Genomic DNA, 16,346 nt, shown 5'->3' with positions numbered 1-16,346 from the left:
ATGCTTTCAACCCATCCAGCTGATTTTTGCCCTCTGGTGGTGAAATGATAAAACACAAATGAACGGCTACAGTCTGAATATAAATCAGATACACCGAAAAAAAAAAAAATACCAATATGACAAACCTCAATTTAAGAACAATAAACATAATAAAGGCTGTTTTTTTGTTTGTTTGTTTTTCTGTAAGACAACACAGAGACATTTACTGATCATCAATCAATAATCAAATTATGGCAACAACAAAAAAAACCCTCCATTAAATACAATTGGACTTTGTTATAAACTCCATCTGAAATCACTGTGAATTTTTAAAAGTGAAAAATGTTCACACATTTGATTTATTTATAAATACGGGACAATTTACAGTTTTTCCATTATTAAAAAAAGACACGTACATTTTGACACAGGTCTGTCTTCTTGCCTTTGATTGACAGGTCATCAGGAAAAAGGTGGAGTTTCATTAAATTTCAAGAAATGTAAAGGGTCTGACACAGTTTGTTAAAACAGGCTGAAGGAGCAGACAGGTGAGGGAAGCCACCAAGCTGCAGTGTCTGTGACTGGACGTCACTTTGTTGGTCTGCAAACTGAAGAACTGCGACATGTGAACATGAGAAGAATCCTAAAAAAGACATAACAATGTCCAAATATTTACTGACCTGACTGTAGCTCTGACACTGATCAACTGAAGACGACAGACAGACAAGATCTGAGGACACGCCCTGCTTGTCTCTGGCTCTGCCCTCACATGTGTTTAACCCGTCCCACAGACAAGTCCCGAAACATGTCCAGTGTTCTGAATCGATTAAAAAAAACAAACAAAAAAAAAACAGGAGCGGCACAGGGAGGAGACGGTCACCGTGACGACCAGTATGTCCCTCTCAGACCTGAATGTGCATCAGAAACTGTTTTCGATGAGTCAGAAAGTCTTCAGGCACCGTGTCTGAAACACAAACACATCAAGACGATGAATCACAAATGTGCGCAAACATCGCCGTCTGTCCGCCACATGCACAAAAACATCTTTAACACATTAAAGTGACGGCTTTTAATGTGAAGGGCACTCAGGTCAGGTCAGGTAACTGCACCCAGGCACCATCACAATAAAAGCCACTTCACAAGTCAGAGAACTGTCACAATAAAAGCCACTTCACAAGTCAGAGAACTATCACAAAAAAGCCCCTTTACAAGACAGAGAACTGTCACAATAAAAGCCACTTCACAAGTCAGAGAACTATCACAAAAAAGCCCCTTTACAAGTCAGAGAACTATCACAAAAAAGCCCCTTTACAAGACAGAGAACTGTCACAATAAAAGCCACTTCACAAGTCAGAGAACTATCACAAAAAAGCCCCTTTACAAGTCAAAGAACTGTCACAATAAAAGCCACTAAACAAGTCAGAGAACTGTCACAATAAAAGCCACTTCACAAGTCAGAGAACTGTCACAATAAAAGCCCCTTTACAAATCAGAGAACTATCACAATAAAAGCCACTTCACAAGTCAGAGAACTGTCACAATAAAAGCCACTTCACAAGTCAGAGAACTATCACAAAAAAGCCCCTTTACAAGACAGAGAACTGTCACAATAAAAGCCACTTCACAAGTCAGAGAACTATCACAAAAAAGCCCCTTTACAAGTCAGAGAACTATCACAAAAAAGCCCCTTTACAAGACAGAGAACTGTCACAATAAAAGCCACTTCACAAGTCAGAGAACTATCACAAAAAAGCCCCTTTACAAGTCAAAGAACTGTCACAATAAAAGCCACTAAACAAGTCAGAGAACTGTCACAATAAAAGCCACTTCACAAGTCAGAGAACTGTCACAATAAAAGCCCCTTTACAAATCAGAGAACTATCACAATAAAAGCCACTTCACAAGTCAGAGAACTGTCACAATAAAAGCCACTTCACAAGTCAGACAACTGTCACAATAAAAGCCACTTCACAAGTCAGAGAACTGTCACAAAAAAGCCCCTTTACAAGTCAGAGAACTATCACAATAAAAGCCAATAAACAAGTCAGAGAACTATCACAAAAAAGCCCCTTTACAAGTCAGAGAACTGTCACAATAAAAGCCAATAAACAAGTCAGAGAACTGTCACAATAAAAGCCACTTCACAAGTCAGAGAACTGTCACAATAAAAGCCACTTCACAAGTCAGACAACTGTCACAATAAAAGCCACTTCACAAGTCAGAGAACTGTCACAATAAAAGCCATTTCACAAGTCAGAGAACTATGACAAAAAAGCCCCTTTACAAGTCAGAGAACTGTCACAATAAAAGCCACTTCACAAGTCAGAGAACTGTCACAAAAAAGCCCCTTTACAAATCAGAGAACTATCACAATAAAAGCTCCTTTACAAGTCAGAGAACTATCACAAAAAAGCCCCTTTACAAGTCAGAGAACTGTCACAATAAAAGCCACTAAACAAGTCAGAGAACTGTCACAATAAAAGCCACTTCACAAGTCAGAGAACTATCACAAAAAAGCCCCTTTACAAGTCAGAGAACTATCACAAAAAAGCCCCTTTACAAGTCAGAGAACTATCACAAAAAAGCCCCTTTACAAGTCAGAGAACTGTCACAAAAAAGCCCCTTTACAAGTCAGAGAACTGTCACAAAAAAGCCACTTCACAAGTCAGAGAACTATCACAAAAAAGCCCCTTTACAAGTCAGAGAACTATCACAAAAAAGCCCCTTTACAAGTCAGAGAACTGTCACAAAAAAGCCCCTTTACAAGTCAGAGAACTGTCACAAAAAAGCCACTTCACAAGTCAGAGAACTATCACAAAAAAGCCCCTTTACAAGTCAGAGAACTATCACAAAAAAGCCCCTTTACAAATCAGAGAACTATCACAATAAAAGCTCCTTTACAAGTCAGAGAACTATCACAAAAAAGCCCCTTTACAAGTCAGAGAACTGTCACAATAAAAGCCACTAAACAAGTCAGAGAACTGTCACAATAAAAGCCACTTCACAAGTCAGAGAACTATCACAAAAAAGCCCCTTTACAAGTCAGAGAACTATCACAAAAAAGCCCCTTTACAAGTCAGAGAACTATCACAAAAAAGCCCCTTTACAAGTCAGAGAACTGTCACAAAAAAGCCACTTCACAAGTCAGAGAACTATCACAAAAAAGCCCCTTTACAAGTCAGAGAACTATCACAAAAGCCCTTTAAAGTCAGAGACTATCAAAAAAAGCCCCTTTACAAGTCAGAGAACTGTCACAAAAAAGCCCCTTTACAAGTCAGAGAACTGTCACAAAAAAGCCACTTCACAAGTCAGAGAACTATCACAAAAAAGCCCCTTTACAAGTCAGAGAACTATCACAAAAAAGCCCCTTTACAAGTCAGAGAACTGTCACAAAAAAGCCACTTCACAAGTCAGAGAACTATCACAAAATAGCCCCTTTACAAATCAGAGAACTGTCACAATAAAAGCCCCTTTACACGTCAGAGAACTGTCACAAAAAAGCCCCTTTACAAGTCAGAGAACTATCACAAAATAGCCCTTTTACAAATCAGAGAACTGTCACAATAAAAGCCCCTTTACACGTCAGAGAACTATCACAAAAAAGCCCCTTTACAAGTCAGAGAATTGTCACAATAAAAGCCCCTTTACAAGTCAAACAACTGTCACAATAAAAGTCCATTAACAAGTCATACAACTGTCACAATAAAAGCCCCTTACAAGTCACAAACTATCACAATAAAAGCACTTTAGAAGTCATGCAACTGTCACAATAAAAGCCCCGTTACAAGTCACGCGACTGTCAAAATAAAAGTCCCTTCACAAGTCATGCAACTGTCACAATAAAAGCCCCTTTAGAAGTTACACAACTGTCACAATAAAAGCCCCTTGAGAAGTCATGCAAGTGTCACAATAAAAGCCCCTTTACAAGTTACATAACTAATAAAAGCCTCTCTACAAATCACGCAACTGTAACAATAACAGTCTCTCTACAAGCAACATAACTGTCACAATAAAAGCCCCTTTACAAGTCACACAACTGTCACAATAAAAGCACCTTTACAAGTCACATAACTGTCACAATAAAAGCCTCTCGACAAGTCACGCAACTGTCACAATAACAGTCTCTGTACAAGCAACGTAACTGTCACAATAAAAGCCCCTTTAGAAGTCATACAGCTGTCACAATAACAGTCTCTCTACAAGTCACACAACTGTCACAATGAAAGCCCCTTTACAAGTCACACAACTGTCACAATGAAAGCCCCTTTACAAGTCACGCAACTGTCACAATGAAAGCCCCTTTACAAGTCACATAACTGTCAGAATAAAAGCCTCTCGACAAGTCACGCAACTATCACAATAACAGTCTCTCCACAAGCAACATAACTGTCACAATAAAAGCCCCGTTAGAAGTCACGTGTCACAATAAAAGCCCCTTTACAAGTCACATAACCGTCACAATAAAAGCCCCTTTACAAGTCACGCAACTGTCACAATAAAAGCTCCTTTACAAGTCACACAACTGTCACAATAAAAGCCCCTTTACAAGTCACATAACTGTCACAATAAAAGCCTGTTTACAAGTCACATAACTGTCACAATAAAAGCCCCTTTATAAGTCACGCGACTGTCACAATAAAAGCCCCTTTACAAGTCACACAACTGTCACAATGAAAGCCCCTTTACAAGTCACACAACTGTCACAATGAAAGCCCCTTTACAAGTCACATAACTGTCAATGAAGCCCTTTACAAGTCAACTAAAGCCTCTCGACAAGTCACGCAACTATCACAATAACAGTCTCTCCACAAGCAACATAACTGTCACAATGAAAGCCCCTTTACAAGTCACTTTGTGTTGTAAAATTGTGGACTTTTCTGATCCATTTGTAATCTGCGTGCGAATTGTAAAAACTGTTAAAATATGATGGGAGAGGAAGGAGTGAAAGCAGAAAAGTGTCAAATCACAGCCTTTTGTGTCTGATTTAACAGCTGCACGTCAGGCTGAGTCTGAACACGTGTGAAAAAATAAATAAACGGTCAGACTTTTAATCACTGAAATGACTCCAGTCCCACTTTCCACAAATCTGTGTGTGTCAGAGCTGAACTTTAATTTGTACCTCTGTTACTGTGCACATCCAGACTGCTCTGGGTTTTTAATGGAAACACATCATGTTCAGACTGGACATTTTATTTGATGTGAGTGAAAAATCCGTTTTACAAAATCTGTTATATACGGTGTTTATTTCATGGGAAACAATACAAAAACTTTGGGACTTTTTTTTTTTGTCTGGTGACTGAATATCTGGTTTATACAATGACGGTTTAGGTGAGTTTTTCTGTACATGGGACTGAACAATAAATTTACCTCAAAGTTTTGATGATGACGTTGCTTCCATCCCTCACGCTGACTTTATTTTCCCAAATGTTTCTACTGTTCAGATCTGAAGGGAATCTGTACATCTTGAAGCCCTTGTTGTATCTATTTTTGCCTCCAAATGCACAACAACCTGACATTTTCAGTGAATAAATAAATAAAATAGCTGATTTACATGCAGACACATTAACAATGAACACTATTTTGAACACAACATGGCACCACGAGTCACATGTCGCCACTCTCTCTATCTAGGCAAACTAGCAAGACCTGAACTGAAACACAGAATGTCTACAGACTGTCTGGTGTGGACTGGGTCAAAGGTCATACCGTTACATCTATAGCGTAAGTTGGACCAAATGATGTTTTCCTGTGAGAAGCAAAAGACGCCGAGTCGGCCGCCTCTCATCGTGGTGTCGACCAACACGCCGGAGTCCGCCACCATGGCAGCGCCCTCAAACAGCTTCACCCTGAAAACACACACAACTGCAGATACCAGCTGCAACTACAACACATACTTTAATACTGCAGAGGTATACACACACATACACACGTACATACACATACATATACACACACACACACACACGTACATACACATACATATACACACACATACACAAACATATACACACACACACACGTACATACACACACACACATACATATACACACACACACACACACACACGTACATACACACACACATACATATACACACACATACATATACACACATGTACACATATATATATACACACACATACACACACATGTACATATATACACACACACATACACACACATGTACATATATACACACACACATATACACACATGTACACATATATATATACACACACATACACACACGTACATATATATATATATATATACACACACATACACACACGTACATATATATATATATACACACACATACACACACACATATACATATATACACACATACACACACGTATGCTGTATCTGTTAGCTGTTTGAACTGAGCTGTTTGAGTTCTTTGAATTAACAGTCTTTTTCAAGACTTTTTTACTTTTTTTTACTTTTTCACCGTGCTCCAACGCCTAAAGAAGACCTCTAACGGTCGAAGCATCGCGACGGAGCTCTTTTATCAGCTAACCTTCATCAGCGTTGGCAAGCTAACTAGCTTGCTAACGCTTTCGTTTTTATTTTTATTTTATTTTTTAGCACTGTTGTCGTGCTGCTCCACAGCCTGCCTAGTGGATTTTTATTTTATTTTAGCACTGTTGTCGTGTGTTACCTGTGCTGCTCCACAGCCTGTTCAGTGGATTTTTATTTTATTTTTTAGCACTGTTGTCGTGTGTTACCTGTGCTGCTCCACAGCCTGTCCAGTGGATTTTTATTTTGTTTTAGCGCTGTTGTCGTGCGTTACCTGTGCTGCTCCACAGCCTGTCCAGTGGATTTTTATTTTATTTTTAGCACTGTTGTCGTGCGTTACCTGTGCTGCTCCACAGCCTGTCCAGTGGATTTTTATTTTATTTTTTGGCGCTGTTGTCGTGCGTTACCTGTGCTGCTCCACAGCCTGCCTAGTGGATTTTTATTTTATTTTAGCACTGTTGTCGTGCGTTACCTGTGCTGCTCCACAGCCTGCCTAGTGGATTTTTATTTATTTTAGCACTGTTGTCGTGCGTTACCTGTGCTGCTCCACAGCCTGTCTAGTGGATTTTTATTTTGTTTTAGCGCTGTTGTCGTGCGTTACCTGTGCTGCTCCACAGCCTGTTCAGTGGATTTTTATTTTATTTTTTAGCACTGTTGTCGTGTGTTACCTGTGCTGCTCCACAGCCTGTCCAGTGGATTTTTATTTTGTTTTAGCGCTGTTGTCGTGCGTTACCTGTGCTGCTCCACAGCCTGTTCAGTGGATTTTTATTTTATTTTTTAGCACTGTTGTCGTGTGTTACCTGTGCTGCTCCACAGCCTGTCCAGTGGATTTTTATTTTATTTTTTGGCGCTGTTGTCGTGCGTTACCTGTGCTGCTCCACAGCCTGCCTAGTGGATTTTTATTTTATTTTAGCACTGTTGTCGTGCTGCTCCACAGCCTGTCTAGTGGATTTTTATTTTATTTTAGCACTGTTGTCGTGTGTTACCTGTGCTGCTCCACAGCCTGTCTAGTGGATTTTTATTTTATTTTAGCACTGTTGTCGTGTGTTACCTGTGCTGCTCCACAGCCTGTCTAGTGGATTTTTATTTTGTTTTAGCGCTGTTGTCGTGCGTTACCTGTGCTGCTCCACAGCCTGTTCAGTGGATTTTTATTTTATTTTTTAGCACTGTTGTCGTGTGTTACCTGTGCTGCTCCACAGCCTGTTCAGTGGATTTTTATTTTATTTTTTAGCACTGTTGTCGTGGTTACCTGTGCTGCTCCACAGCCTGTTCAGTGGATTTTTATTTTATTTTTAGCACTGTTGTCGTGTGTTACCTGTGCTGCTCCACAGCCTGTCCAGTGGATTTTTATTTTATTTTTTGGCGCTGTTGTCGTGCGTTACCTGTGCTGCTCCACAGCCTGCCTAGTGGATTTTTATTTTATTTTAGCACTGTTGTCGTGCGTTACCTGTGCTGCTCCACAGCCTGCCTAGTGGATTTTTATTTTATTTTAGCACTGTTGTCGTGCGTTACCTGTGCTGCTCCACAGCCTGTCTAGTGGATTTTTATTTTGTTTTAGCGCTGTTGTCGTGCGTTACCTGTGCTGCTCCACAGCCTGTTCAGTGGATTTTTATTTTATTTTAGCACTGTTGTCGTGTGTTACCTGTGCTGCTCCACAGCCTGTCCAGTGGATTTTTATTTTATTTTAGCGCTGTTGTCGTGCGTTACCTGTGCTGCTCCACAGCCTGCCTAGTGGATTTTTATTTTATTTTAGCGCTGTTGTCGTGCGTTACCTGTGCTGCTCCACAGCCTGCCTAGTGGATTTTTATTTTATTTTAGCACTGTTGTCGTGCGTTACCTGTGCTGCTCCACAGCCTGTCCAGTGGATTTTTATTTTATTTTTTAGCACTGTTGTCGTGCGTTACCTGTGCTGCTCCACAGCCTGCCTAGTGGATTTTTATTTTATTTTTTACCACTGTTGTCGTGCGTTACCTGTGCTGCTCCACAGCCTGTCCAGTGGATTTTTATTTTATTTTTTACCACTGTTGTCGTGCGTTACCTGTGCTGCTCCACAGCCTGCCTAGTGGATTTTTATTTTATTTTAGCACTGTTGTCGTGCGTTACCTGTGCTGCTCCACAGCCTGTCCAGTGGATTTTTATTTTATTTTTTAGCACTGTTGTCGTGCGTTACCTGTGCTGTTCCACAGCCTGTCCAGTGGATTTTTATTTTATTTTTTACCACTGTTGTCGTGCGTTACCTGTGCTGTTCCACAGCCTGTCCAGTGGATTTTTATTTTATTTTTTACCACTGTTGTCGTGCGTTACCTGTGCTGTTCCACAGCCTGTCTAGTGGATTTTTATTTTATTTTTTAGCACTGTTGTCGTGCGTTACCTGTGCTGCTCCACAGCCTGTCCAGTGGATTTTTATTTTATTTTTTAGCACTGTTGTCGTGCGTTACCTGTGCTGTTCCACAGCCTGTCCAGTGGATTTTTATTTTATTTTTACCACTGTTGTCGTGTGTTACCTGTGCTGCTCCACAGCCTGTCCAGTGGATTTTTATTTTATTTTTTAGCACTGTTGTCGTGCGTTACCTGTGCTGTTCCACAGCCTGTCCAGTGGATTTTTATTTTATTTTTTACCACTGTTGTCGTGCGTTACCTGTGCTGCTCCACAGCCTGCCTAGTGGATTTTTATTTTATTTTAGCACTGTTGTCGTGCGTTACCTGTGCTGTTCCACAGCCTGTCCAGTGGATTTTTATTTTATTTTTTACCACTGTTGTCGTGTGTTACCTGTGCTGCTCCACAGCCTGTCCAGTGGATTTTTATTTTATTTTAGCACTGTTGTCGTGCGTTACCTGTGCTGCTCCACAGCCTGCCTAGTGGATTTTTATTTTATTTTAGCACTGTTGTCGTGCGTTACCTGTGCTGCTCCACAGCCTGTCCAGTGGATTTTTATTTTATTTTTTAGCACTGTTGTCGTGCGTTACCTGTGCTGTTCCACAGCCTGTCCAGTGGATTTTTATTTTATTTTTTACCACTGTTGTCGTGTGTTACCTGTGCTGCTCCACAGCCTGTCCAGTGGATTTTTATTTTATTTTTTAGCACTGTTGTCGTGCGTTACCTGTGCTGTTCCACAGCCTGTCCAGTGGATTTTTATTTTATTTTTTACCACTGTTGTCGTGTGTTACCTGTGCTGCTCCACAGCCTGTCCAGTGGATTTTTATTTTATTTTAGCACTGTTGTCGTGCTGCTCCACAGCCTGCCTAGTGGATTTTTATTTTATTTTAGCACTGTTGTCGTGCGTTACCTGTGCTGCTCCACAGCCTGTCCAGTGGATTTTTATTTTATTTTTTAGCACTGTTGTCGTGCGTTACCTGTGCTGTTCCACAGCCTGTCCTGTGGATTTTTATTTTATTTTTTACCACTGTTGTCGTGTGTTACCTGTGCTGCTCCACAGCCTGTCCAGTGGATTTTTATTTTATTTTAGCACTGTTGTCGTGCGTTACCTGTGCTGCTCCACAGCCTGTCCAGTGGATTTTTATTTTATTTTTTAGCACTGTTGTCGTGCGTTACCTGTGCTGTTCCACAGCCTGTCCTGTGGATTTTTATTTTATTTTTTACCACTGTTGTCGTGTGTTACCTGTGCTGCTCCACAGCCTGTCCAGTGGATTTTTATTTTATTTTAGCACTGTTGTCGTGCGTTACCTGTGCTGCTCCACAGCCTGTCCAGTGGATTTTTATTTTATTTTTAGCACTGTTGTCGTGCGTTACCTGTGCTGTTCCACAGCCTGTCCTGTGGATTTTTATTTTATTTTTTACCACTGTTGTCGTGTGTTACCTGTGCTGCTCCACAGCCTGTCCAGTGGATTTTTATTTTATTTTAGCACTGTTGTCGTGCTGCTCCACAGCCTGCCTAGTGGATTTTTATTTTATTTTAGCACTGTTGTCGTGCGTTACCTGTGCTGTTCCACAGCCTGTCCAGTGGATTTTTATTTTATTTTTTACCACTGTTGTCGTGTGTTACCTGTGCTGCTCCACAGCCTGTCCAGTGGATTTTTATTTTATTTTAGCACTGTTGTCGTGCGTTACCTGTGCTGCTCCACAGCCTGCTAGTGGATTTTTATTTTATTTTAGCACTGTTGTCGTGCGTTACCTGTGCTGCTCCACAGCCTGTCCAGTGGATTTTTATTTTATTTTTTACCACTGTTGTCGTGCGTTACCTGTGCTGTTCCACAGCCTGTCCAGTGGATTTTTATTTTATTTTTTACCACTGTTGTCGTGTGTTACCTGTGCTGCTCCACAGCCTGTCCAGTGGATTTTTATTTTATTTTAGCACTGTTGTCGTGCTGCTCCACAGCCTGCCTAGTGGATTTTTATTTTATTTTAGCACTGTTGTCGTGCGTTACCTGTGCTGTTCCACAGCCTGTCCAGTGGATTTTTATTTTATTATTTTAGCACTGTTGTATGCGTTACCTGTGCTGCTCCACAGCCTGCTCAGTGGATTTTTATTTTATTTTTAGCACTGTTGTCGTGCTGTTACCTGTGCTGCTCCACAGCCTGTCCAGTGGATTTTTATTTTATTTTTTAGCACTGTTGTCGTGTGTTACCTGTGCTGCTCCACAGGCCTGTCCAGTGGATTTTTATTTTATTTTTAGCACTGTTGTCGTGCGTTACCTGTGCTGTTCCACAGCCTGTCCAGTGGATTTTTATTTTATTTTTTGCCACTGTTGTCGTGTGTTACCTGTGCTGCTCCACAGCCTGTCCAGTGGATTTTTATTTTATTTTTTAGCACTGTTGTCGTGCTGTTACCTGTGCTGCTTCCACAGCCTGTCCAGTGGATTTTTATTTTATTTTTAGCACTGTTGTCGTGCGTTACCTGTGCTGCTCCACAGCCTGTCCAGTGGATTTTTATTTTATTTTTTAGCACTGTTGTCGTGCTGTTACCTGTGCTGCTCCACAGCCTGTTCCAGTGGATTTTTATTTTATTTTTTAGCACTGTTGTCGTGCGTTACCTGTGCTGTTCCACAGCCTGTCCAGTGGATTTTTATTTTATTTTTTAGCACTGTTGTCGTGCGTTACCTGTGCTGCTCCACAGCCTGTCCAGTGGATTTTTATTTTATTTTTTAGCACTGTTGTCGTGTGTTACCTGTGCTGTTCCACAGCCTGTCCAGTGGATTTTTATTTTATTTTTTAGCACTGTTGTCGTGCGTTACCTGTGCTGTTCCACAGCCTGTCCAGTGGATTTTTATTTTATTTTTTACCACTGTTGTCGTGTGTTACCTGTGCTGCTCCACAGCCTGTCCAGTGGATTTTTATTTTATTTTTTACCACTGTTGTCGTGTGTTACCTGTGCTGCTCCACAGCCTGTCCAGTGGATTTTTATTTTATTTTTTACCACTGTTGTCGTGTGTTACCTGTGCTGCTCCACAGCCTGTCCAGTGGATTTTTATTTTATTTTTTACCACTGTTGTCGTGTGTTACCTGTGCTGCTCCACAGCCTGTTCAGTGGATTTTTATTTTATTTTTTACCACTGTTGTCGTGTGTTACCTGTGCTGCTCCACAGCCTGTTCAGTGGATTTTTATTTTATTTTTTACCACTGTTGTCGTGTGTTACCTGTGCTGCTCCACAGCCTGTTCAGTGGATTTTTATTTTATTTTTTACCACTGTTGTCGTGTGTTACCTGTGCTGCTCCACAGCCTGTTCAGTGGATTTTTATTTTATTTTTTACCACTGTTGTCGTGTGTTACCTGTGCTGCTCCACAGCCTGTCCAGTGGATTTTTATTTTATTTTTAGCACTGTTGTCGTGTGTTACCTGTGCTGCTCCACAGCCTGTCCAGTGGATTTTTATTTTATTTTAGCACTGTTGTCGTGCGTTACCTGTGCTGTTCCACAGCCTGTTCAGTGGATTTTTATTTTATTTTTTAGCACTGTTGTCGTGCGTTACCTGTGCTGCTCCACAGCCTGTTCAGTGGATTTTTATTTTATTTTTTAGCACTGTTGTCGTGCGTTACCTGTGCTGTTCCACAGCCTGTCCAGTGGATTTTTATTTTATTTTTTAGCACTGTTGTCGTGCGTTACCTGTGCTGTTCCACAGCCTGTCCAGTGGATTTTTATTTTATTTTTTACCACTGTTGTCGTGTGTTACCTGTGCTGCTCCACAGCCTGTCCAGTGGATTTTTATTTTATTTTTAGCACTGTTGTCGTGTGTTACCTGTGCTGCTCCACAGCCTGTCCAGTGGATTTTTATTTTATTTTAGCACTGTTGTCGTGCTGCTCCACAGCCTGCCTAGTGGATTTTTATTTTATTTTAGCACTGTTGTCGTGCGTTACCTGTGCTGCTCCACAGCCTGTCCAGTGGATTTTTATTTTATTTTTTAGCACTGTTGTCGTGCGTTACCTGTGCTGTTCCACAGCCTGTCCAGTGGATTTTTATTTTATTTTTTACCACTGTTGTCGTGTGTTACCTGTGCTGCTCCACAGCCTGTCCAGTGGATTTTTATTTTATTTTTAGCACTGTTGTCGTGTGTTACCTGTGCTGCTCCACAGCCTGTCCAGTGGATTTTTATTTTATTTTTTAGCACTGTTGTCGTGTGTTACCTGTGCTGCTCCACAGCCTGTCTAGTGGATTTTTATTTTATTTTTAGCACTGTTGTCGTGTGTTACCTGTGCTGCTCCACAGCCTGTCCAGTGGATTTTTATTTTATTTTTTAGCACTGTTGTCGTGTGTTACCTGTGCTGCTCCACAGCCTGTCTAGTGGATTTTTATTTTATTTTTAGCACTGTTGTCGTGTGTTACCTGTGCTGCTCCACAGCCTGTCCAGTGGATTTTTATTTTATTTTTTAGCACTGTTGTCGTGTGTTACCTGTGCTGTTCCACAGCCTGTCCAGTGGATTTTTATTTTATTTTTTAGCACTGTTGTCGTGCGTTACCTGTGCTGCTCCACAGCCTGTTCGAGTCACACTAACTGTCAGAATGCTCGTAGCACGGGCCGGGGCGGAGGATTAGCAGCAATCTTCCATTCCAGCTTATTAATTAATCAAAAACCTAGACAGAGCTTTAATTCATTTGAAAGCTTGTCTCTTAGTCTTGTCCATCCAAATTGGAAGTCCCAAAAACCAGTTTTATTTGTTATTATCTATCGTCCACCTGGTCGTTACTGTGAGTTTCTCTGTGAATTTTCAGACCTTTTGTCTGACTTAGTGCTTAGCTCAGATAAGATAATTATAGTGGGCGATTTTAACATCCACACAGATGCTGAGAATGACAGCCTCAACACTGCATTTAATCTATCATTAGACTCTATCGGCTTTGCTCAAAAAGTAAATGAGTCCACCCACCACTTTAATCATATTTTAGATCTTGTTCTGACTTATGGTATGGAAATAGAAGACTTAACAGTATTCCCTGAAAACTCCCTTTTGTCTGATCATTTTTTAATAACATTTACATTTACCCTGATGGACTACCCTGCAGTGGGGAATACGTTTCATTACACTAGAAGTCTTTCAGAAAGCGCTGTAACTAGGTTTAAGGATATGATTCCTTCTTTATGTTCTCTAATGCCATATACCAACACAGAGCAGAGTAGCTACCTAAACTCTGTAAGGGAGTTAGAGTATCTTGTCAATAGTTTTACATCCTCATTGAAGACAACTTTGGATGCTGTAGCTCCTCTGAAAAAGAGAGCTTTAAATCAGAAGTGTCTGACTCCGTGGTATAACTCACAAACTCGTAGCTTAAAGCAGATAACCCGTAAGTTGGAGAGGAAATGGCGTCTCACTAATTTAGAAGATCTTCACTTAGCCTGGAAAAAGAGTTTGTTGCTCTATAAGAAAGCCCTTCGTGAAGCTAGGACATCTTTCTACTCATCACTAATTGAAGAAAATAAGAACAACCCCAGGTTTCTTTTCAGCACTGTAGCCAGGCTGACAAAGAGTCAGAGCTCTATTGAGCTGAGTATTCCATTAACTTTAACTAGTAATGACTTCATGACTTTCTTTGCTAACAAAATTTTGACTATTAGAGAAAAAATTACTCATAACCATCCCAAAGATGTATCGCTATCTTTGGCTGCTTTCAGTGATGCCGGTATTTGGTTAGACTCTTTCTCTCCGATTGTTCTGTCTGAGTTATTTTCATTAGTTACTTCATCCAAACCATCAACATGCTTATTAGACCCCATTCCTGCCAGGCTGCTCAAGGAAGTCCTACCATTATTTAATGCTTCAATCTTAAATATGATCAATCTATCTTTGTTAGTTGGTTATGTACCACAGGCCTTTAAGGTGGCAGTAATTAAACCATTACTTAAAAAGCCATCACTTGACCCAGCTATCTTAGCTAATTATAGGCCACTCTCCAACCATCCTTTTCTCTCAAAGATTCTTGAGAGGGTAGTTGTAAAACAGCTAACTGATCACCTGCAGAGGAATGGTCTATTTGAAGAGTTTCAGTCAGGTTTTAGAATTCATCATAGTACAGAAACAGCATTAGTGAAGGTTACAAATGATCTTCTTATGGCTTCGGACAGTGGACTCATCTCTGTGCTTGTTCTGTTGGACCTCAGTGCTGCTTTTGATACTGTTGACCATAAAATTTTATTACAGAGATTAGAGCATGTCATAGGTATTAAAGGCATTGCGCTGCGGTGGTTTGAATCATATTTGTCTAATAGATTACAGTTTGTTCATGTAAATGGGGAATCTTCTTCACAGACTAAAGTTAATTATGGAGTTCCACAAGGTTCTGTGCTAGGACCAATTTTATTCACTTTATACATGCTTCCCTTGGGCAGTATTATTAGACGGTATTGCTTAAATTTTCATTGTTACGCAGATGATACCCAGCTTTATCTATCCATGAAGCCAGAGGATACGCACCAATTAGCTAAACTGCAGGATTGTCTTACAGACATAAAGACATGGATGACCTCTAATTTCCTGCTTTTAAACTCAGATAAAACTGAAGTTATTGTACTTGGCCCCACAAATCTTAGAAGCATGGTGTCTAACCAGATCGTTACTCTGGATGGCATTTCCCTGATCTCTAGTAATACTGTGAGAAATCTTGGAGTTATTTTTGATCAGGATATGTCATTCAAAGCGCATATTAAACAAATATGTAGGACTGCCTTTTTGCATTTACGCAATATCTCTAAAATCAGAAAGGTCTTGTCTCAGAGTGATGCTGAAAAACTAATTCATGCATTTGTTTCCTCTAGGCTGGACTATTGTAATTCATTATTATCAGGTTGTCCTAAAAGTTCCCTAAAAAGCCTTCAGTTGGTTCAGAATGCTGCAGCTAGAGTACTGACGGGGACTAGCAGGAGAGAGCATATCTCACCCGTGTTGGCCTCCCTTCACTGGCTTCCTGTTAATGATAGAATAGAATTTAAAATTCTTCTTCTTACTTATAAGGTTTTGCATAATCAGGTCCCATCTTATCTTAGGGACCTCGTAGTACCATATTACCCCATTAGAGCGCTTCGCTCTCAGACTGCAGGCTTACTTGTAGTTCCTAGGGTTTGTAAGAGTAGAATGGGAGGCAGAGCCTTCAGCTTTCAGGCTCCTCTCCTGTGGAACCAGCTCCCAATTCAGATCAGGGAGACAGATACCCTCTCTACTTTTAAGATTAGGCTTAAAACTTTCCTTTTCGCTAAGGCTTATAGTTAGGGCTGGATCGGGTGACCCTGGACCATCCCTTGGTTATGTTGCTTTAGACGTAGACTGTGTTTCATAATTATTGTATGGCCTTGCCTTGCAATGTGGAGCGCCTTGGGGCAACTGTTTGTTGTGATTTGGCGCTATACAAGAAAAAAGTTGATTGATTGATTGATATATATATATATACACACACATACACACACAC

General features: G+C 40.5%; 1 protein-coding gene across 1 annotated transcript in view; it reads right to left on the bottom strand.

Moving 5' to 3' along the window:
• Positions 1–320: 320 nt before the first annotated feature.
• thbs3a (thrombospondin 3a) overlaps positions 321–16,346 on the bottom strand; it is a 122,451-nt gene continuing 106,425 nt past the window's right edge. Inside the window, exons 22-23 of the mRNA XM_034173744.1 lie at positions 5,683–5,822; positions 321–940 (exon numbers count right to left, since the gene is read on the bottom strand). Coding sequence (XP_034029635.1) covers positions 879–940; positions 5,683–5,822 — 202 coding nt within the window. The 3' untranslated portion in view covers positions 321–878. The remainder of the gene's footprint in view (positions 941–5,682; positions 5,823–16,346) is intronic.

The sequence above is a fragment of the Thalassophryne amazonica genome, chromosome 7 (genome assembly GCF_902500255.1).
Source record: "Thalassophryne amazonica chromosome 7, fThaAma1.1, whole genome shotgun sequence".
Lineage (NCBI taxonomy): Eukaryota > Metazoa > Chordata > Actinopteri > Batrachoidiformes > Batrachoididae > Thalassophryne > Thalassophryne amazonica.
Note: the sequence above shows the minus strand (reverse complement) of the source record. Positions and strands in the feature narration are given on the sequence as shown.